Source organism: Lethenteron reissneri, unplaced genomic scaffold, assembly GCF_015708825.2.
Source record: "Lethenteron reissneri isolate LAM-NWPU_2019-01 unplaced genomic scaffold, ASM1570882v1 scaffold_1609, whole genome shotgun sequence".
In the NCBI taxonomy this organism is placed as follows: Eukaryota; Metazoa; Chordata; class Hyperoartia; order Petromyzontiformes; family Petromyzontidae; genus Lethenteron; species Lethenteron reissneri.
Genome location: NW_026891343.1, coordinates 5,535 through 29,030, shown reverse-complemented (window position 1 = coordinate 29,030; position 23,496 = coordinate 5,535). Strand labels below are relative to the sequence as shown.

The window sequence follows — 23,496 nt, the reverse complement described above, 5'->3', positions numbered from 1 at the left end:
TTTTTAACAAATGTTTGTACGGTCTTTATTTTATAATGTTCCTAGCAATAACATGTTAAGATAATTTCAGGTGGAGGATCTCTGTCACACAAGTGTGCCCTTAACCGGCAGCATCTTGGCTGTCTACCCGATTAACACGTGTTCCTTGAGGGGAAAGGTCCCAGTAGTTAATCGTTCATCAACGTACCAGTCCCTAATCCCGAAGTATGTCGGGGATAAACTGTACTGTATAACATGTAAACTGTAATACTATAAACGATAACACTAAACATTAACGATTATAAACTAGTGTTTTAATTTATAACCATATAAACGGAGGTAAGGTAATATAATATCATTAGAAGCACTAGCAGTCGCCGCCCGCTTCGCGGGCGGTGTGTATATGCTTGGTTGGTGGGGAGTTGAAAGTGGCTGGACACAATAGACATGTTTTGGGTGATTGTTCAATGTTTATTTTTGTGAGATTATATGTATTTTTATGAGACGCTCAATCGACAATATTCAAGAATGCAAGTTATTGAAATATAGAATACAACTTATTCAAATATCTGGCGATACACGATATTCTTCGTGTACACTCCGTCTTCCTCCTCCTCGTCAGGTCCCTCAATAAGCGCCTTGATGTTGGATCTTGCCGTGACTCGCGATAGTGCCACGTACAGTTGGCCGTGCGAGAAGCATGGCGTTGGTAGATATAATCCCAGGTTGTGAACAGTTTGCCCTTGCGCCTTGTTGATGGTCATCATGAAGGCTGGGACAATGGGGAACTGCTTGCGCCAAAGTCGAAATGGGAAGTCCTTCGTGTCGTCGTCGCTGATGAAGATGATCCGAGAGATCAACACCTTCTTACCGTTATGGGTTCCTGTCATGATAGTCGCGCGAATGACGTGTGGCTTCATTTCCACGATGCGAAGCCGTGTTCCGTTGCACAGGCCAGCGTCCGGGTTCAAGTTGCGCATCATCATCACTGGGACGCCTTTGTTGAGGATCAACTTGTGTGGCGGAACCCTGTTGATGTTCACCGAGTTGAGGACCTCTGTCTCAAAGAATGCTGACCCTGCTCTCTCGTCGTCGCCAACCGAATCTGTAGACAGGTACACTTGTGGAGCTTCTATGAGGCGATCCGCGACAGCCTCATTCACATCGCTGTACAGCGGCGTTGGTCGGCGTCAGAATAGTGCGGCGAGAGAAGTAGTCGTTCGTTGCCACCGTAGGGTAATTCAATTCATCTGCACTGTACATGGCATTGACAATCCTCTTCAACCCGAGTGGAACGGGCAGATGGCTGCCGTCCTCATCTCCGTCGATGTCTGGGTAGTATTCAGGATTGTCAATCACCATGGCACGCGGAATCTTCATGCAATCCGGACCGAGGTCTGGATCAACTTCATGCCTACCCTCTCCGACTTCCAAAAGAAAATCTGAAAAGGCAGCAAGTTCTGTGGCTGATTCTTGGTTATCTGCGCACTGGACTCTCATGTTCACAGTCAGATGAACTTGCTTGAAGTTCGACCGCAGGTGGGACAACTTGAAACACGCATCCACAGTATCAGCTGGTGTTCCTTTCTTGACAACTGGAAGAATCTGTCGAAAGTCACCAGACAGGACAACCACTTTGCCTCCAAACGGTTCATGCAGATTGTCCAAAATATCGCGAAGCGTGCGATCCACCGCTTCAAACGCAAACCGGTGCGTCATTGGGGCTTCATCCCAAACGATAAGACTTGCCTCCTTGATAAATGCTTTGAGCTTGGACTGTTTGCGAATGAAGCATGTGGATATGTTCGTCGGTTTCAACGGGATCTTGAACGTGGAATGCGCGGTACGGCCGCCTGGAAGCAGCAGCGAGGCAATGCCGCTGGAAGCAACAGCAATCGCAATCTTGCCTTGAAGACGTATCTTCGCCAGCACATGGTTGAGCAGCGTGGACTTCCCCGTGCCGCCCGGACCATCGATGAAGAACAGCTTTTGATCGGGTTGACTGTCTTCGACTGAGCCAACAATTTCGTCGTAGATTTCTCTCTGGTTCGTGTTGAGTCTGTCAGCACGTTATATGATGTCTTGTAGCTCGTTTCTATCATATCCTTCCAATTCGCGGCAGATATGGTTATTCTCAAGCAGCGAGTCCAAGACCAAGTGTGGGTACTCGGAAAGCTGGGGGAGGTCGTCAAAGTCCGACAGAGCCATCCCACCTGCCGTGAGGAACTCGTGGAGGCTGTGAAGGGTCTTGAACTTTACCATTTCTTTTATTTTCTTTGATGCTGCTAATCCTGCATAATGCACGGGTATAAGTAGTACTAATCACATACCTGCTTTTCCCATATCCCCTCCCTTTGATGCTGCTAATCCTGCATAATGCACGGGCATAAGTAGTACTAATCACATACCTGCATTTCCCATAAATTTGCTAAATTCCTCTTGATATGCACATTATTTTGTCAAGGCGCCCTTTCCCCCCCTTCCAACCCAGCTTATATATATGCTCCAAGCACGTGTGCTGTTTCATTCAGACGCTATCGCCTCGACAGACCTGGTTTTCACCTGAGGACGGTGGCTTGCGTTGTAGCCGAAACGTCGTGAGAATTATTTTATTATGTTTATTTTTTTTATTGTATTACTTCCCTTGTACGTTACTTTATCGAAAGAACCAAGAAGATTTAGCATTTCTTCTTTGTTGGTCAGCTGGCGGTACTGGTACTCGTAATCGCGAGCCAATTCGTCGTATAATTTATCCCAGAGAGTCTTGATATCTGCTGGCATGGAATACAGCAGAATGGTAGCGAAGAGTTGACGAAGCTGGTACGGCAACTGAAAGAGCGAGGCTTCTTCCAGACACACAACCCATTCGCGATCGCTCTCAAGGTAGCCTGCTCGCATGGCTGCTTCCAGCGGTTTGTTTTGTTTTATTTTGTTCGTAACGCACCATCCATATGCGCTCCACCATCCACCATGCCCTTGCATGGCAAAGACACAGCTCCGGTGTGCGTCAGCGTGTGCGCCATACACAGTGACATTGGTCAGAAATTGCACCGTTCCGATCGCACACAGGTTAGCCCCTGCATCCTCCGTCTGTATGTACACACACAGACAAATCCGTTATGGGGCCACCTATTATTTTCTTATAAAAAAATATTTTGTTGGTGTTTTTACGTTTACGTATTCCCATTGTGGATGTTTTACGCATGCATCAGATTTTTGGGTTCCTCACATATGATATCAGAGGTGTGGGTCACTCCATTTCTCAATCGAACAATAATGGGGATCGTTTGAGTTATGACAGCTTGCAGATAGTAACATTGCATGATCGTATACTGATAATGACAGAATTTGTACCCCAGTGGAGGGCATCCCCCACCCGGCGCTTCTTACCGGTACTGTGAGACTTAGAAATCCAGACCTCTCCTCCTCCTGAACCGTTCACAATACCCTGTGGTAGTACCATAATCATCTCAATAAAGCGATCACTTTCCAATGCCCATTTAGATCTCGGGAGTTACCCGGGTGGTGTCACACTGTACTCATTGTTTTAGCATGTCGCAAATTCCGATATGGCTTGTGCAACGGCCAGAGAGTGACAGCGGCGGGGGCCGGGCTGCAACCTTTTTAGACAGTTTATAACATTTCAAAGTGCATGGGATTGGCACTCCAAGACATCATAAATGTACAGTAACGCCAACTGCATCTGTGGCAAACATGATACGCGGACACATGCTGCATATTATGCAACACATGCCCTTACCAGCAGCAGCATGCACAACATCTGAATTACACAACCGAAGTAGACAGCAAGCCGTCCATGGAGACGTGATCAACGTCAATACATAATAATGGTAATAAGCCGGATAAACCGAAAAGTACCCATTGTACCCATCAAACAGTCAGCTGGGTTGCCCCATGGGGGTATTGACCCATGGGCGAAACTGTAGGGGGCGCTACGCAACTGGCCGTGGTCCCGGCAGGTGAAGCTGCCAGCTCAATCCGCTAAGACTCACTGTATAGCGAGCCCTGCCTACTCGTAAGGTAAAGTTGTTTGGGGACTCCACTAATCGCAGCACGCAGCACCCATTTTTTTACATAAATATACGTAATATTAGTGTAACTACCATTCGCACACTTGCATACACACCACACTCACACAGCGCAGGGTCTGCGCCCACAGTGCACTGCAGCACTGCGGCGCAGACCTTGCCAAACCTATGCTATCACTCTCTTCCGGGCGTGATAATTATTTATTTTTATCGAATCAAAGTGAGCTGTGGCTTTTTGCCGGCTGTTTTATTTTCATCGAATCAGAGCGAGCTGTTTGGGCGGGTCCGTAAATAAATTAACGTCCAGATACGCACGCAGACGACCAAACCAGCGTAGTTGTTTAAGATTTACATGGAACTCAAATTCACACTTAGTACAACCACCTCACTCACTTAAATATAACTACAGATCAATAACTATAATAAAAACCTGAATTTAAAAGTAAATAAACCAATGGGATGGTGTTTATACGCTTGAAATGTTATTAATGAAATGCAAGTTAATATTTCCAATTAAACAAAAAATAACTAGGAACAAATATGAAGCCTGAGGCCTAGGTATATGCCAGGCCTGATGGCCAGGCATCGCTTCAGTCCTCGCCGCAGTAACGGCGACATCAAAGACAGCACAAAGCGAGGGGGCAAATGTTGAATGTCGAACCGAGGGCTCTGCTGTTTCCGGTGACGCACACCACCCGCACTGCACCACGTGGTGCGCCCGCCAAGCGCGTGGGGGCGGAGCCTCGCTGTAGTGACGTCACCTCTGTTACGTCATAGCCACGCCTCCACCCGCTGTCGAGAGGAATGCGCACGAGTGAGCAGCAGAAGAAGCCTTTGCAGAGCGAATTCTCAACGAGGTGAGCGTCCCTGTTGACGATGTGTGTTGTTCATTTTTATTGCACGTTGACTACAAACTAAAGCTTCATTATTTTTGAATATGTTGGTGTTTGGATTTTCTGCAACAAAATTAGGACTATTAGTTAGGTTACTTGGCATGCTCTGATATGTTGCTGTTACTGTCATTGTTTAGACCCAAAACAAGCCCACATTTAAGTACGTTCATAACTAACCTGTTTAAATCTCATATAATATGATTAACATGTCTATAATGATTGTGTTCTGATTGCCTGCATAATTGTGCCCTGCATTACATGTTTTGAATGTTATCCAACACGGGGGAGGAGTCTGCCTTTTAGTTCAGACCCTAGCTGCTGCCATAGACGTCTCCTATCTGTGACGTCACAGCCACATGGGCGGTACCTCTGACATCACGTGACCTACGACGTCATTCTCGGGTTATAACAAATGATTTACGTATGGTCATTTGACCCCAATGACCTACAAGACAGTCGATTAATACAAATGGGCTGTGCATCAACATGCTTGTCTGGATTAGAGGTTAAACATCACGGTTATATCTGGCGATTATGTTTAATGCAATAGGCAGTTGGAATAAACATGTTCGCGTGGGTGGATGAGTGAGTGATCTGACGCACGCGTGAGTGGGCAAACAAGCGAGTGAGTGGACTTGTAAAACAAAGGGCACGAAAGTGATTTGATTGATTCAGTGAGTGGTCAAATATGTAATAATTAAGAGGATGAGTGATTAAAAAGGCTGATAAATCTTAGCGTTTTTACAACCTCCCCAGGCCCTCCAACATCAAACAGAAACTACTCCTTCCCAACAACATGGACAGACAACGCAAGTGGGCTGACATCTTAGAGGACTATGATGGTAAGTCCCAGTTACCTGCATCACGTGGCTTTTATGCAGAGGAGGCAGCTCCCTGATTAATTATTTTTAGTGGACGTGGCTTGGTGGTGATGGGAAGAGGTAAACGGTCAAGTGTGGCAGACAGCATGGATTTAGAGCTGCGTTTCAAGCATCTTTGTTTAAATGGGGGTCTCAAGTTCATGGAATTGATGGTCTCAACATGCTTACAAAAATATGACTTGTAATGTTTTACTGCCATGTGACTAATGTTTCTCAACAGTAGGTCATGTTATGTGTTAAGAGGTAATTGCAGGAATCTCAGAATTAGTTCCGTGAATCTCCACGTGCTTCGTTCTCTAATACATTACTCGTCGTTTGAATTAATTTTGTTTTCCGTAGCCCGGGAGTCATGGCGCCAGTCGACCACGTGGGGGGACATTATGGATGAAGTGGACCCTTTCCCAGGCCAAAGCTATGAGAATCGTTCCCCAAAGGTGTGTATGGGGTCTATGGGAGTCAAACACCACATTCTCTCCACACTCCCACACCATTGCACCAAAACATCACTACACCTCACATCACCACACCATCTCTTCACATCACATTTCTCATCACACCACACCACCACCAACTCAATACAATATACTCTCAGGTTTTTTCGGTAAAGTCACGTATGTGACTCTTTCTTAGGTTTTTTCGGTAAAGTCACATACGTGAGTATGAATCATTGCAGTCACGAAAGCTTCAAATCTAGAATCAATACAATATCATAGAGCCTCATAAAGCGTCAATACCATCACAAGGCACCGTCTCTCCAGAACATTCCACAATTTCACCTCTCCGTATCACAACACCATCTCCCAACACCATCACTCCATCCCTCCATCATCACGTCATGCCATGAGTTAATGTGCATGTTTGCATCCGTACATAGATGTGCCAGTATGCATTTTTGTTTGTCTATGTGCCCGTCCATGTTTGTGTGCCTACGAGAATAGATTTTGTCCTGAGTGCACGTCTCAATGGTCATGTGCTCATCTTCGCGTGAACAGAGGAGCATTGGGGAGGTGAAGAATTTCAGCGGAGTGAAGCGTCTCCAGGAGGACAAGCGCCTTGCGAAGGAGAAATGCACAATGGAAGAGAAGCGCCCCAACGAGGTGAAGCGCCTCGCCAAGGTGAAGCACCAAACGGAGCAGAAGTGCCTTCGAAACAAAATCCTCAACGACGTAAAACGCGTCATGGAAAAGCGCCTCCTTGAAGAAACGCGCTTCATAGAGGAAAAGCGCCTTCGCGAGGTGAAGCGTCTCAAGGAGAAGCATCTGGAGGAAGAGAAGCGCCTCATAGATGTGAAGCGGGTCAAGGAAGAGAAGCGCCTCATGGAAGAGAAGCGGGTGGAAGAAGAGAAGCGCCTTGTCGAGGAGCAGCGCCTCATTGAGGTGCAGCGGGTCGAGGAAGAGAAGCGCCTCATGGAGGAGAATCGCCTCTTTGAGGTGAAGCGTCTCATAGAGCTGAAGCGTCTCGAGAAGAAGAAGAAGCGTCTTGAGGAGAGGCGCTTTCGCAAGGTGAAGCTCCTCGAGGAGAAACGTCTCATGCAGGAGAAGCGCCTCGTTGAGGTGAAGCGTCAAGAGGAGGAGGAGCACTTGATGGAGGAGAAGCGTCTTGTGGAGCAAAAGTACCTCAAGGAGGAGCAGCGCCTCGCCAAGATCGAGCGACAATGGCTCCAGACCGATACCACCAGCAGCACCACCGCCACCACCGCCGCCACCGCCACCATGTCCTCCAATCCTGTGTGGGGACCAATTGCACCGAGCTTTGGAGAAGAGGGCTTCCAAGAAGATAAAGCAAACTCCGGAGTCGCTGAGCCACGGTAAACCACTCTGCGTGTGCGCCCTGTGTGTTTATTAAATCCTTTATATTAAGTTCGCTTGCTTGCGTGCTTGCGTGCTTGCTTGCTTACGACCGTGCAAATATTTCGGTCGTTTTTAACCCACTTCCCATGATCCAATCGAGCTGACATTTTGCACACAGACTCGTTGTGCGAGACAATTAATGTTCGTGAAAATTTTTTTCCAAAATTTTAGACTGCTTAGGGAAAACAAATTAAATATTTAATTACCAATTGGTTAATACTGGCAGACAATCATCTGACCCATAGGTGGCAGCCATCTCAAGCCAGAGGACGAGAGGACACTAGCCGCCACGCATATAAAGGATTGATAGTGAAAAACTTTGTTTTTACGGGTTATACTTATTTTTGTTATTTATTGCCATGCTTCTCACGCAGCATCAGCCTTACTTGGTCTCAAGACTTTTTTTCAGGAGGATCCTGCCAAGTTTGCTCGCATTTTGCAAGAAAGTTGCTACTGTTTGCGATCCAAATCGAACGGTTTGCATTACTTGTGTGGGTTCAGTAACAGGGAGAAAGCTGCAGAACCTTCCCAGAACAGCTGGCTGCATAATCCACACGGAGCATGTGGCCAAACGTGGAAATCAAACCCAGGTCAATGTTGCTGTGACGCACAGGTGCTCAAGCCCTGTCGCGCTCTCAAAATTCACAGACACTGCAAACCCCACGTGTACATTCCGCTATACTCTGACAGATTTATTTTTCATAACTGGTTTCTGGGTTAGACCACATAACTAAGTGGGCATATCTTCACCATGTAACCCTCCATCCATCGTGAGATTCTCGCTCTCTATCGCCTGTTTCCAGGCCAGGTGCCTTGTCGCTTTGTAATGTACAGCGACAGCTACCACTGAGAGGGGTGTCCAATTTAAAACGCGATGAGAAGAGAGATGCGAGAGGCTCATCGCATGCAATGCACTCTGAGATGTCTTCGACGTCAAGGGAGGTGGCTCTCTCGACCACAAATCACTGACGGACACTTTTTTGAAATCGTGGATGTGTTGAAGCGACCAAATTGTCGTGCACTCATTCTTCATCATTACAGTTCAGATCTTGCTTCCCGCCTTGGCTATTATTGCTGCTGCATTGACCACACAGATCCACACCCATTCCGTCACAGTGGACGTGCAGGATCTCTATCGATGTCATTTGAAATGCTTAGGACATTATGTGCAAGGGGTCAATTAGAATAGACATATATAACAATGTAATCTAGATTTGAAGTTTTCGTGACTACAGGGATCCATAATCTTTGGTTATATCAGTAAATTCACGTAGGTATGAAATCAAATGAATTAAATCACGACGTTTCGATGGCCATGTCGTTATTTCAAGAACGTTTCTTGCTGTGGCTTTCCCACCTGATGATGATTGCTTGTGTTGCAATCGAAACGTTGTGATTTTATTTATTATATTTTATACCTACGTGACTTTACCGAAAGAACCAAAAAAATGTCACTTCAAATTATTCAGCTAAATTTGCACAGCAACGCCACCCACTACTGTGAAACTACAGCAGTCTGTGTGAGACACAGCTGCACCTATCTCAAGCTTAGCCTGGCGCCATGAGAATGACAGCACGAATACTAAGCACACTCACTGGCTATGTCGTTATTGATGTTTATATGAATCTCGAATTAATCCGCCACACATTCCACTCACGGACGATGGGAAGATGGCGATGTCTGCCGTAGCAGCAAGGTGGAACGGTGTCGTGTTGTCTCTTCACAGATCTGTGCCAGCGCAGCCCTCCTCCTCACTCGTCCAGGCCTTTGAAGTGAAGACAGAGGATGTGGAGAAGGAGACGAAGGAAGAGGTGAAAGAGGAGATGATGGAGGATGAGGTAGAGACAGAGGAGGAGGAGAAATCGGAGGAAGAGAAGGCAAAGGAGGACGAGATTGTGATGGTGACAATGGAGGAGAACACGGAGGCAGAGGAGAAAGACAATACGGAGATGGAGGACAAGGAGACAACAAATGATGAACAGATGTCTCCTTCTTGGTTCTTTCGGTAAAGTCACGTAGAAGGGAAGTAATAAAATAATAAAAATAAAACATAATAAAACAATTGTTTTATTATGTTTTATTTTTATTATTTTATTACTTCCCTTCTACGTGACTTTACCGAAAGAACCAAGAAGATGAATCCCTGCAGTCACGAAAGCTTTAAATCGAAAGATGAACAGATGGTCGTGGTGGAGGACATGGAGACGACGGACAAAGGGGAAACAATGGTGGTGGAGGAGGAAGAGAAGACGGTGGTGGAGATGGTGGTGCCGGAAGTTGAGGAGGAGATGAAGGAGGAAAAGATGGTGCTAGCGGAGAAGAAGATGGAGAAGATGGAGGTGGCGCAGGAAGAGGAGGTAGAGGAGAAAATGGTGGTGGAGGATGAAGAAGAGGGGATGGAGGAGGATGAGACAGAGGAGAAAACGGAAGAGGTGCAGGTGGAGATGCACGAAAAGAAGAGGAAGCGAGGGGGCCTCGCTCGCGTGGCGACAGCGATCGCCTCACTCCTCCGCCGCGTGCTGCTTTGTGGTGGCAGGTCCACTGCCCAGTAGGGGTGGTGGCGGTGGTCGTGCATCGGTACCAACTGTGACCACTATCACCACACTACCCACCCACCCCGTGATACTCGCTACAAACACCACACGGTTCCCCAGAGAGACGGTGCCACTGGGACCACAGCTGGGGAATGAAGCTGAGCAGCAAATGCCAGGACTACAGCGGAGAATGACTGCTGCCAGGAGACCTCACATCACACACACACACACGGGACTATGCCATTAGCATAGCCGGCCCCACACTGGGCCCCTTCCATGCTGGTTTTCATCTAGGCAGTCCTCATGTCTGGATGTTTTCGCCTGAGGACGACCGCTCGTGTTGCGATCGAAACGTCGTGATTTATTAATTATTATTATTTTTGTACCTACGTGACTTTATTGAAAGAACCAAAGAGTATGAAAGACGTCTTGTCTGCTGATCTTGTTCATGTCCGTGTTCATCGATATCCCACATTGCTTACACGTTCACACCACACACAATGAAATAAATAGAAACTAGAACGACTTCCGGGGATGGGCAAAGATCGAGGAAACTCTTTCAATGGAGCGAGTTCAGTGTGTTCGATTCAACATCTCTCTGTCAGTCTGTGTCTGTTCGCCTCTGTGTCTCTCTCTGCCTGTCTCTCTGTCTCTGTGTTCCTCTTTTCTGTGTCTGTCTGCCTGTCCTGCCTGTCTGTGTGTGTCTGTCTATCAGCGTCTGTCCAACCGGAGTAAACGACTGTCAGTAGCAGCAGGCGCCCGTTCAACTCCCACGGCTTCACGCCACTCAAACTTGCTCCCAACACACAAAGATCCCCCGTATAGCCTTAACAGACTGTAGGGGCAAGTGCTGTTCGCGAGCACCTATTAAGGGTGGGACGGCACACGAGGGGGTGGGTGGCCAGCACCACGCCCGGCCGCCTTTGTCTCCATAGTGGCGATGTTGACACACCGCACCGGGTACTCGTTTGAGGCTGAGTCGACCTAGGGGAGGCTCAGGACCGGTTCACAAAGTCGTCACTGGCGGTGTTGGCCACGAGCGGGAACAGAACTCGGCTGGTCGGTGCGGAGCGCAGCGCTCACCACGTCACTGCCGCTCTCCTTGTCAACAAACTTGAACTCTGACCCCGCCCTCTGACGTCACCGCTCAGCATGACCTCAGCGGCGTCAAACGCCAGGGGGCGGTGTGCCTCGCTAGTGACGTCATGTCACCCACCCCCGACCACCGCGCTCTTGAGCGTGACGTCATTTCTGCTCGGCCGCTGCCGATATCTGTCCCAGTGCCAATCCTTATTTGGGCAAAGCCACGCCCGGTGACTGGCGGCTCATTAACATAATGTGTCGTGAAAGCCGTCGCGAGTTGAGAGCCGCTCATTGGGGGAAGGGAGTGTCATCGTATCCCGCAAGTGACGTCATGTCACCTGCTGCCGCGTGACGTCGCGAGGGACCAGGAAGTTGCCGCTCCGCCCGTGAACTGAAATCCGAGGTGAGAAATTCTCATCGCTGTTGTGGTGGTGGTTGTTGTGGTTGTTGTGGTGGTGGTTGCGGTGGTGGTGGTTGTTGTTGTTGTGGTTGTTGTTGTGGTGGTGGTTGTTGTTGTGGTGGTGGTTGCGGCGGTGGTGGTGGTTGTTGTGGTGGTGGTTGTTGTGGTGGTTGTTGTGGTTGTTGTGGTGGTGGTTGTGGTGGTTGTTGTGGTGGTGGTTGTGGTGGTGGTTGTTGTTGTGGTGGTGGTTGCGGTGGTGGTTGTTGTGGTGGTGGTTGTTGTGGTGGTGGTTGTGGTGGTTGTTGTGGTTGTTGTTGTGGTGGTGGTTGCGGCGGTGGTTGTTGTGGTGGTGGTTGTTGTGGTGGTGGTTGTTGTGGTGGTGGTTGTGGTGGTGATTGTGGTGGTAGTTGTGGTGGTGGTTGCGGCGTTGGTGGTGGTGGTTGCGGTGGTGGTGGTTGCGGTGGTGGTTGCGGTGATTGTGGTGGTTGTTGCGGTGGTGGTGGTTGCGGTGGTGGTGGTTACGGTGGTGGTGGTTGCGGTGGTGGTGCGGTGGTGGTGGTTGCGGTGGTGGTTGCGGTGGTTGTGGTGGTGGTTGTTGTGGTGGTGGTTGCGGCGGTGGTGGTGGTGGTGGTTGTGGTGGTGGTTGCGGTGGTTGTGGTGGTGGTTGTGGTGGTGGTTGCGGTGGTGGTTGTGGTGGTGGTGGTTGCGGTGGTGGTTGCGGTGGTTGTGGTGGTGGTTGTTGTGGTGGTGGTTGCGGCGGTGGTGGTGGTGGTGGTTGTGGTGGTGGTTGCGGTGGTTGTGGTGGTGGTTGTGGTGGTGGTTGCGGTGGTGGTTGTGGTGGTTGTTGCGGCGGTGGTGGTGGTTGCGGTGGTGGTGGTTGCGGCCGTGGTGGTGGTGGTTGCGGTGGTGGTGGTTGCGGTGGTGGTTGCGGTGGTGGCGGTTGCGGTGGTGGCGGTTGCGGTGGTGGCGGTTGCGGTGGTGGTTGTGGTGTGGTTGTGGTGTGGTTGTTGCGGTGGTGGTGGTTGCGGTGGTGGTGGTTGCGGTGGTGGTTGTTGTTGTGGTTGTTGTTGTTTACCGAGGTAGAGCCTCGCTCTCTCTCTCGTTGGGATGTCAATTGAGTAGCAGCGAGCATGGAAACGATGTCCAGGTTGGAACTTTACAACGCGGGGCCTTGCCTCCTGCCCTCGCCTGATCGCGTTTGCTTCAATTCTCTCGCTTAGTTTAGCAATCTGTGGAAGAACGCAATCAGCCAGTCTATGCGTTCATTGTGTGTTGACCGACTTTCTGTGTTGCATTGCAATACATTTCAAATGTTACGAAGTTTGTTTGATTAAGTGCAGTCACCAAGCCTCCAAATCTCTCATTGACACAAGGCCCTAATTATAATATGTTATAATAATTATAATATGTTGTAATAATTATAATAATATGTTATAATAATTATAATATGTTATAATAATGATATGTTATAATTATAATATGTTATAATAATTAAATTTGCTCAAAATGTCCCCCCCAATATATTGCTATAAAAATATTTTTTTTACTAATAATTGCGATGCTATGTTAATAAAAACAATTTGCAAAACCACGGCCACAAAATCTGGACTTGTCTTCATATAACAATGCATAGATTTCTGTTTATATGATTGCGTTGTACTTTATGAATCCCTAATCTCTGCCATTACACACTATGAAACAAGAAAATGTAAAAAAGAAAAAAATATAGCAATGTAATACAATACACTATTAGACATTATTGTATAAAATAAAATAAATTCCATCCCATGTGTTAGTGAACTTTTTAAAATATTTTAGGGAGGAAATGGCAGGAAATGAGTTTTCAAATTTAGATATTTTTCTGGGGGGGGGGGGGACCCCAGACCCCTGGAAGATTTGGTCCCCCCCAATGTTGACTCCATGGCTACGGCCTTGCCTTGACATGCTAATTTCTCTACCCCCCCCCCCTCTCTCTCTACCCCCCCTCTCTACCTCCCCTCTCTCTGCCCCCCTCTCTCTAAGGCCTCGACACAGGCGGTGTTTCTCTGTGTGCCTATGTGTGTCATCTCTATGTGTGCCTATGTGTGTGTCTCTCTCTCTATGTCTCTGTGTCATCTCTCTGTCAATGTGTCTCCGTGTCTGTGTTTTGTCTCTTCTCTCAAATTGAGCAATCTTTGGAAGAACGTTATCAACCAGGTGGGGTGTTGACTGTTATGTTAGCCGACTCTCTGTGTTGTATTGCATTACATTTCTAAGTTTACTAGGTTTGTTTTCTTTTTCATTTGTACCTGATGATGATTACTCGTGTTGCAATCGAAACGTCGTATGCTATTTGCACACAGCGTTGGTGTACGGTGCTTTTTGTGGAATATTTTGATGTTTTTTTCCTGGATTTTATGTTTGCACAGTCACATAGTCACTTTAAGATGTTTTCTCGTTCATGGTTTTGTTTTTTGTTTGTTGCGGTTGCATCCGATTCAAGAGCCGAATGGCTCACAGGGCTATACCAAATAAATGAAACTGAAACTAAAATTTTATTTATTTATTTTACGTGACTTTACCGAAAGAACCAAAGAGTATCTTGCTTAAGTTTTAATTTCTCCTCACCTGGCTCGCTACTTTGTAACTTTGTTTTATTTTAAATATTCACGTTTTTTTTTTTCATTTGTTACCAGGCCACGCCCGCTTGAGCTGCTATACCGCTCTTATTTTGAGAAGCGACCTGCCCACAACAACAATAACAACAAGGTGGGGATTGTCAACAGCGTGGCGGTGTTCACTCTGGACGCGTAGCGGTGTTCACTCTGGACGCGTAGCGATGTTCACTCTGGACGCGTGGTGGTGTTCACTCTAGACACGTGGTGGTGTTCACTCTAGAGGCGTGGCGGTGTTCACTCTAGACACGTGGCGGTGTTCACTCTGGACGCGTAGCGATGTTCACTCTGGACGCGTGGCGGTGTTCACTCTGGACGCGTGGCGGTGTTCACTCTGGACGCGTGGCGGTGTTCACTCTGGACGCGTGGCGGTGTTCACTCTGTACGCGTGGCGGTGTTCACTCTAGACGCGTGGCGGTGTTCACTCTTGACGCGTGGTGGTGTTCACTCTGGACGCGTGGCGGTGTTCACTCTCTGCATGTGGAGTGGGGACAACCGGGAGATCCGGAGATAAATCCACGCGACCACAGGAAGAGAGAAAGACACGCAAACTAAAAATATACAGCAGGCATCAGGGTTGGGATGAACCCACGACTTCCTGTATGCCAGGAGAGGTAGTTAACATCTCACCACGGGGAGCGAGAGAGACACGCAACCTCGGGGGTGTTGATTAATCCTCATTGAATTACTTGGATGAGTAAGGAAGCATTAACAGTGAGCGGATGAAGGTGGCCAGGCATGGGTCTGGACACACCACCACCTGTTAACCATGCCAGTGTGTTACAGTGTAAAGTTTGTGTTGGCAGTTAAGTCTATTAACTCTATTGAACACGAAGGTTATATGACAACAATAGTTTGTTTTTGTTTTCCTTTGGAACTTTATAAGAATGGAAACAGTCAAGAAGTTAACACAGCACACACATGCAGCTGAAGTCAGATCTGTTCATTCCAGCGTGCAAGGACATCGTGAGCCTGGCTGGCTTCACACCTCTAAGTTGCGATTGAACATTAATTCATGCATTTTTGCATAACACAAATAGTATTATTTTCAACACCCTTTGCTTTGTCAGCTAAATTTAGCTTTCATAAATATTCCTTTTGTAGCTAGACAGCCAAAATTGTGTGCTCGGAGTTTTGGGTTAACATTCATTTTGAAGATACGAGGGCTTCCAGGCATGTTTATGACCATTCGCCCTCTTATTGTGTGCCAGAACAGCCCATGTGATGAATTTGGTAAACTTTTTCACTACATCATGAATATATCAATAAGTGTCGACTTATAAGTCATGTGTTACTGTGTAAATATGCATTCCTCTGTGCATCGATACTGACGTGGATGTAACTTTTTTCTGTCTGCAGCTGTCGCTTCCTCTGTCGAATTTGTCTGATGGAGCAAAGGCAGTCGGCGCAGCTCGGTGCCAAAAGGCAACAATGCGACCGGTGTGCATACAGCACGGATCGTCCTGGACATTTGACAAGGCACCAGAGAACTCACACAGGAGAGAAACCCTTCAAGTGCACTGTGTGCGGGAACGCGTTTTCAGATTCGTATACTCTTGTAAAACACCAGAGAACACACACGGGAGAGAAACCCTTCAGGTGTAGTTTGTGTGGGAAGGCGTTTGCACGTTTATCTACTCTTGTAGCACACCAGAGAACACACACGGGAGAGAAACCCTTCAAGTGTAGTGTGTGTGGGAAGGCGTTTTCAGAGTCATCTACTCTTGTAACACACCATAGAACTCACACGGGAGAGAAACCCTTCAAGTGCAGTGTGTGTGGGAAGGCATTTGCACAGTCATCTGCTCTTGTAGCACACCAGAGAACACACACGGGAGAGAAACCCTTCAAGTGCAGTGTGTGTGGGAAGGCGTTTGTATGTTCATCTGTTTTTAAAAAACACCAGAGAACACACACAGGAGATAAACCCTTCAAGTGCAGTGTGTGTGGGAAGGCGTTTGCACAGTCATCTGCTCTTGTAGCACACCAGAGAACACACACGGGAGAGAAACCCTTCAAGTGCAATGTTTGTGGGAAGGCGTTTGCACATTCATCTGCTCTTGTAATACACCAGAGAACACACACGGGAGAGAAACCCTTCAAGTGCATTGTGTGTGGGAAGGCGTTTGCACAGTCATCTGCTCTTGAAAAACACCAGAGAACACACAAGCATCAGAAGATCCACAAGGACTGGAGTCTGAAATCAGCTTGTGAAAGTCAAAGTGCCGCAATGAGCCCATCCCTCATCAAACAAGAACCGGAAGAAAATCCCAGCTTGGACACTTTTAAAGGTATCGAGGTGAAATGTGAAGAAGTGATGGTGAAGAGTGAAGAAGTGATGGTGAAGAGTGAAGAAGTGATGGTGAAGAGTGAAGAAGTGAAGGTAAAATGTGAAGATGAAGATTCAATTCCAAAATCGGACCTTCACATCGATGGAGGCAACGTGAAGCAGGAGGAGAATTCTGACTGTGAGGCAGAGCGAGGCAACTCCCAGCAGTTTGTGGAGGTGGAGGTGTGGGTGGACTTCATCCGACAATACAATGTCAAGTCAAATGGAGACCCGGTAGATATGTAAGCTTGAGACGATGTTGCTCCAATAGATGCACCTTTTGTCACAGACCTTTAATGACAAGAAATAAGTTGAACACTCAATTCCTAGGTTCACCTTGCAGGGTACGAGCGGCCAGTCTTTATGGACCTGTGGGTTGGGTAGATCTCTAACCAGGAGCGAGACCCAATAAGCTCCCAAGCATTCACTTTGTTCTAATAATTCCATTTTTATGGTGCTCTATCGCCCCGGCAATTCGGAGTTTTGTATCGTATCTCGTCTCAAACACTCGAAGAGCATCCCCAAGTAGCAGCTGCCCCTGTGCGGCACAAGGTGGTGGCTCTGCACCGGCCTGCATGTGGAAAATAGCCTGTTTGGAATTTGCTCAATTTTGACCCAGACGCCAGCATGCAATGGCCTACTTGTTTTGATTGGCGCAATGGTATGTTGTACGTACACTGTTAAGCAGACGGTGCATATTTTTTTTTAAATAGCTTATTAATACGATGTAACCTGTTGCAGTATATTTCAGTGCAGTAATTCAATTTTGTTAAACTGACTCCATAATTTAGAATGAATACTTGTATGATTGTGTGCGTACATGTAACATTTTGTCTATAAGGGTCAAACATTGAATAAGTGATGTTCGGACAAAGAGTGTGTTTTGGAATAACCTGTAAAGATAACTCTGGTGAGACCCGTTGTTTTTCTGATATAGGTCAAAAGGTATTTTTGTGTTTTCAGGAAGCGTCTGCCTCTGGAGCAACTCATTGTCTTTGAAATAGGGAGCACACTCGGATCATTCATCAGTTACAAGGCATACCACTCAAAAGTTACACGTAGAGGAGATACATTCTCTACAACACGAATTATAATTGTGTCTTACGTGTTGACGTAGATTTTGTCTAACTAGTATGAGAAATGCCCCTTGCTGATTAATGTCTGGATGTTCGTAACCATCGGTTGAAGCAAGCCCGGCTGCTCTTGAGATGCTGTGCACCAATAAGGGTCCACAGGTGGCTTGCACTGAATCAATGATGCACTCCCAGAAGGCTGTGCTAGTTATAGTTTGTGTAATACATTCCTTTGTTTCGTTGAGAGATCGATAAATAAAATGTCGTGTCTGCTGATCTGCTTCATAGCAAGGAGGTAATTTGAAGGACATATTTGAAATGCATTTTTGGTACAGATTTGTATTCGGTTACAAGGCAGAGCACATCTAGTAGATACATTCACAACAACACTCATTCGAAATTTGCATGACGTCTTATATGTTGGCGAACTAGGACAAGAAATGGTCCTTGCCGATTAACGTCTGGATGTTCACAACCATGGGTTGAAGCAAGCCGGACCGCCTGCAGCCCCCTCAACCATTTACAGCCTTGGGCCAGGAAAGTCACGAAAAAAATTGTGCACGAACGATGCATTCACGCAAACTCCCGATGCTCCGTTTTGAAGTTTAAAAATGAAACAACTTTGAATTGTATTATGTTTTGAATTAAATAATTGTATTTCTTCATTAAACATATCATTTTACATCTGGAAGACTTAATTAAAAATGACATTTCGTGTGAATTTTCTCTCGTCATTAAGTAGATGGCCTTACCGGGGTTCGGTTCCATGCGGACTTTCACCTGGTTGGGATTGCCGGGTGGAGATAAGGCGACACAGAGCTGGCCGTGCCAGAAGACCGCCGTCTGCAGATCGATTGCAACGTGATCGAACGTCTGTCTCTGTGCTTCCGTCGTTCATGCAGGGGGCGCGTAGGTTTGCAGCGCCTCCTGCATGAAAACGATGGAAAGCGCAGTGTTCATCACAGATAGATGAAGTGCGCTTATATAAGAGTACTAGCGGGAAGTACCCAGCGTTGCCCGGCCGAAAAAGACACACACATGGACTTAGACACACAAACATCGACCCATACACACAAACACATCGACTTACATACATACAGATATTCGCTTTAGATACACACACATGGAGTTACACAAATCGACATACACACAGCGGCTCGCACACACATGGACCTAAGCACACATGGTTTTACACACAAATCGATTAAGGGACACACACATGGGCTCGCACACATATGTTGAGGTGCAAATGACACAGAGGCAGGTCTTCAGTTAAGGGCTTGCGCCAGTTATTTATTAAGGGTTTTTGGATAACTTCCCCAGGGGTAAGTGTCCTTCACTAGGTCGTTCACACGAATCTTCACTGTCTGTTCCTAGCTCGGCTAGCTCCAGGGCTCTCTCCCTCGAGTCGGATCGGGGGTTCAGCCAACAACGACCGACCGGGGAGAGCAGCACCTATCACTTCGGCCGGCTTGTCTCCAGACTCCCTGAGCTCTACCTCTGGCTGGCTCTTCAACTGCTCTCTATCCCAGGCTTCCACAGTGACCCTGCCTTCGTCACGGGGTCCCCGTTAAGTACCTAGAGGAGACATGACGTCATTGCCTCGCCCGGCGCGCATGACGTCACGTCCCATGACATCGCACTGGACAGCGAGCATGATGTCACATCCCCATGTTACTCTTCTGCACATAGACTCGTACACATTGGCCTATACACATACGGATTCACACACATGGAGTTATACACACATATCGACTCACAAACACATTGACTTACACAAATATGCACTAACAAAGATCCCCCGTATAGCCTTAACAGACTGTAGGGGCAAGTGCTGTTAGCGAGCACCTATGGACTAACACACATATGGACTAACAGACATCGATTTACATACATCAACTGACACACATAGACACAGTGACTTACACACTCACATGAAGCCATGCACACACTTGGACTAACACACATACAGCGACTGACACACACACATGGACGAATATGCACACTTGGACTTACACACACATCGACGGACACAGACATCTGGCGTTACCCGGGCAAAAAAGACAGACACACCGACTTACACACACACACACATGGACCTAAACACACACACATCGACTCATACACACATTGACTTACACAGCAATCCTCGATGACGCCACAGCTAGAGCAATTCTCTCTCTCTGGCGAGCCTTTGCGAGGAGCAGTTTCAAAACAAAGGTCTTCCCAGTACTGGCAGGTGCATCAAGGATAAAAAGTGACTCGATTTGTAGTATCAATGTCTTTCAAGATTTCCGTGTAGGCTTCTATTTGTGCATCCATCAGCTTTGGTTAATTTTCCTAAATAAATGTAAGAATCTGTCAAGCATAATAGCATATTTCACTAGGATCTCTTGAGCAAAGGCATGTAGGTTGTTGTTGGATCTATGCCCTGTTTTCCGTTATTAATATTAAGAATAATTAAGAAAAAAAAAACTATTTCTCTTTTTATTATATCTATATATACCTTTTAATAAAAAATTGAAAACAACCCACTACAAACACACCAGGAATCTGTGAAACGGCCATTAAACTGGTAAGAAGTCGGTGACAGAGAGGTCATAGACATCCAGATGGACAAAAGATGTATGGACTAACCTCCCAAAGACATCTGGAGATGTACAGATAAGGTGCAGAGCAAACAACGGTTGAAACTCGCGTTTTCTTAACGTTTTCCTTACCGAAAAGTAGAAACTTAACATAGATAATTAACCAACAAACAATAATATTATTATTAGTAATTCCCTTATATTCACCGCATACATATTATTTAGAAGTATATGTTTCCTATCTACACGACCTTCCGAAAAACTAAAGAGTACGAATTCCAGAAAGCTTAAGTGCATGTGCACTTAACCTCAGGACATAAAAAAATTAACTCAGAATAAAACACCAATCTCTGGAGAACTAAACTTGGCGAAGCCCAAAATAATAATGTGACGAGGATCATGGCGAATATTCATTAAACATAGACGAATGATAACCCCGATACCAAGACCGAAGGAACTCATAAAATATAATTCAAGAATAAATGTAACACACAGGACCACATACATGTATTGCAAACATCTCCTCGACCACCTTTGTCTTCCAGCGGGGTCTGACCTCAGAATGACCCACCCAGGGTAAGCAAGGAGGGAGCAAAAAGGTCACAAAGGGGGGGGGGGTTTGTGCTGACATTGGTTGTTTTCTCTCGCAAGAGACGCAGAGAGAGGAGTGGATGCTCGCGTGTTGGAGTTAAGCACGGCCGTCTTTGTCTCCCCGCAGCACAAACAGATGGCCCATGAATACTTGGAGGGTTAGGAAGGTCGCGAGGAGGGGACGCGGTGATGTCTGCTTATTCTCGCTCTGTTTTAGTTTGTTTGTCTCTCGCAAAAGAGAGAGGAGGGTGATCGCGTTTTGAGCACAAACAGCAAGATTTGCACACGCAAGCAAAATAACATTCCCCACCCCTCCTCCCAGAATGGTTACACCGCTGGGTCTTTACTAATAAACACGCACACGACACACGAAACACACGAACGCAGATGTGTTCAACCCACAGAAAGATATATGACGGCCTTCAAACAACTCGGGAAGATTGAGTGGATTTTCTGAATATAAGCCGGGGAAAAATCCATTCAACTCAGATCGTCAGGGGCTCTGGCCCCCACCACAGATCTCCAGGGCTTCGACTCCACCACAGATCGTCAAGAAGTTTTCGTCATCCAGAATGACGAGGTTTGCAGAGGAAGCTGGCCGCTACAAGCCGAGGTCTGCACCACCTGAGAAGAATCGCTACCCTGAGTCGCAGAGCTGCGAGTGAAGCCAACAAAGACGCCAACGTCCACCCTGCCACGAACGAAGCATCGCTACTCGTCAGAGTGACGACCAGCGAACAACCGGAAAGGTGGAGATCGCCAAGCGTGCGCCACCGTGCGCCACCTTGCGCCACCGTGCGCCACCGTGCGCCACCGTGCGCCACCTTGCGCCACCGTGCGCCACCTTGCGCCACCGTGCGCCACCGTGCGCCACCTTGCGCCACCGTGCGCCACCTTGCGCCACCGTGCGCCACCTTGCGCCACCGTGCGCCACCGTGCGCCACCGTGCGCCACCGTGCGCCACCGTGCGCCACCGTGCGCCACCTTGCGCCACCGGGCGCCACCGTGCGCCACCGTGCGCCACCGTGCGCCACCGGGCGCCACCGTGCGCCACCGGGCGCCACCGTGCGCCACCGAGCGACACCGAGCGACACGAGCGACCGAGCATCTTCAAGGACAGCATCGTGCCAACTCGTCATCGAGCAGTGGAGAGAGAGAGAGAGAGCAAAAGCCGAGCGACACGCCGAGCGAGGGAGCAGCAGGAGCAGAGCGGCGGCCACGCCCAACCCAGAGCGACTGAGCAGCACGACTCGATGCGGCCACGCCCCACCCAGAGGAAGCTGGCCGCTGTTCGTATCCTCCCACACCACACAAGCTAACGACACAACTCCCGACTCTAAGAATTAATTAATATTACAAGGGGACAACGCACACACAGCACGCACACGAATAAGACTTTAAAAGAAAAACTGTCTTTGCGTTTCAAAAAGGGTTGCCATTTCGAGGTGGTGCGTTCAATATCAACTGATCGTGCAAAGCAGTTGCTGCCGTCGAGTTACATGAATAAGAAATGTTTTAGTCATTCATTTTCGTTAACTGCATAATTTCGCCAATGAAGAAGTATTTTTAGTCATTCAATTTCGTTAATTACATAAGATTGCCCATGAATTTATTGACGTATACTCGCTTTCGCATACTAGAGTGTCATGTGCTTGTTTAGAATTAAAATTGCTTCACACCAACTGTTCGAGTGCTTCTTTCCAAGTCCATGCAAAACTGTCTTATTCTTGACAACTGTATCCTGTGATGAGATCTGAACCTGGAGACCTAAAAATAACAAACACACTAAGATAATCGGTAAACGTTTAATCGATGATAATCGTGTTATCCTGATTGATATAACCCTGGATAAACGAAACCAAGCCTAATTATCATAACTGCACACAGTAACATAATCGCAAGCATCCGCATAAATTACTACGATTATCTCCGTGATTATCATAATTTATGCATATAATCACACACATTATCATAATTTATGCACGTTAATACACACATTAACATAATTAATGCGATTTGCGCATTTTTCGGAAAATTATTATTATTTTTTTTAATCAAAATTTCATAATTCCAACACATACAACATTGTCCCTGTAGGGTGTTGGTAGTCCCATAGACGTGAGGTATTTTCCAGCAATGGAGTGCAGTTTGTCGTGAAGGAGGATGAGGGCCTGTTTGAAGATAACATCAGAAAAGTTGTCGTCCAGGTTTGTATTTTGTTATTGAGCTCCGTGGAGGATGTCCTCACTCATGCCCTCTTTGTATTTTTGCCTGAGTCCCATGGGGTTAGATGGGCTGCAAACTTGAAGATTCATGCAGAAGAGCAATGTCAGTTGGAAAGGTGACTGACCAACAGAAGTTTCTGTCATAGCTTTATGAATAAGGTGATCATGCGCAAGAATTGCACGGACATTACAAGCTTCCCTGTATGTTTGGCAGACAACTCATTCCACTGTTTATATGTCTTGGAAATATGTGTGCCCTTTGGCAACATGGAGAAGCATTGGGAGAAAGTAGCACTGCTGATTGTTGGGATGAACTGTGTAGACTCGTCCTAAGGCATCCGATTCACCGTCAGCAGCACTTCGCTT

At 47.1% G+C, this 23,496-nt stretch overlaps 1 protein-coding gene and 1 pseudogene across 7 annotated transcripts; one reads left to right on the top strand and one right to left on the bottom strand.

Moving 5' to 3' along the window:
• Positions 1 to 536: 536 nt before the first annotated feature.
• LOC133362769 (ATP-dependent DNA helicase pif1-like) lies at positions 537 to 23,496 on the bottom strand (annotated as a pseudogene).
• Positions 11,588 to 18,341, top strand: LOC133362770 (zinc finger protein 501-like). Of its 7 annotated transcripts, none has more exons than XM_061581715.1 (5): positions 11,588 to 11,673; positions 14,346 to 14,418; positions 15,684 to 16,665; positions 16,708 to 16,895; positions 17,617 to 18,341. In XM_061581715.1, the coding sequence occupies exons 3-5, from the start codon at positions 15,712 to 15,714 to the stop codon at positions 17,768 to 17,770; spliced, it is 1,296 nt and encodes a 431-aa protein (XP_061437699.1). In that variant the 5' UTR covers positions 11,588 to 11,673; positions 14,346 to 14,418; positions 15,684 to 15,711; the 3' UTR covers positions 17,771 to 18,341. The 7 variants fall into 7 exon arrangements, with proteins under 7 accessions (XP_061437699.1, XP_061437693.1, XP_061437700.1 ...); XM_061581710.1 differs by adding an exon at positions 13,693 to 13,866 and having other exon boundaries at positions 11,598 to 11,673; positions 15,684 to 16,895; XM_061581711.1 differs by adding an exon at positions 13,705 to 13,866 and having other exon boundaries at positions 11,638 to 11,673; positions 15,684 to 16,895.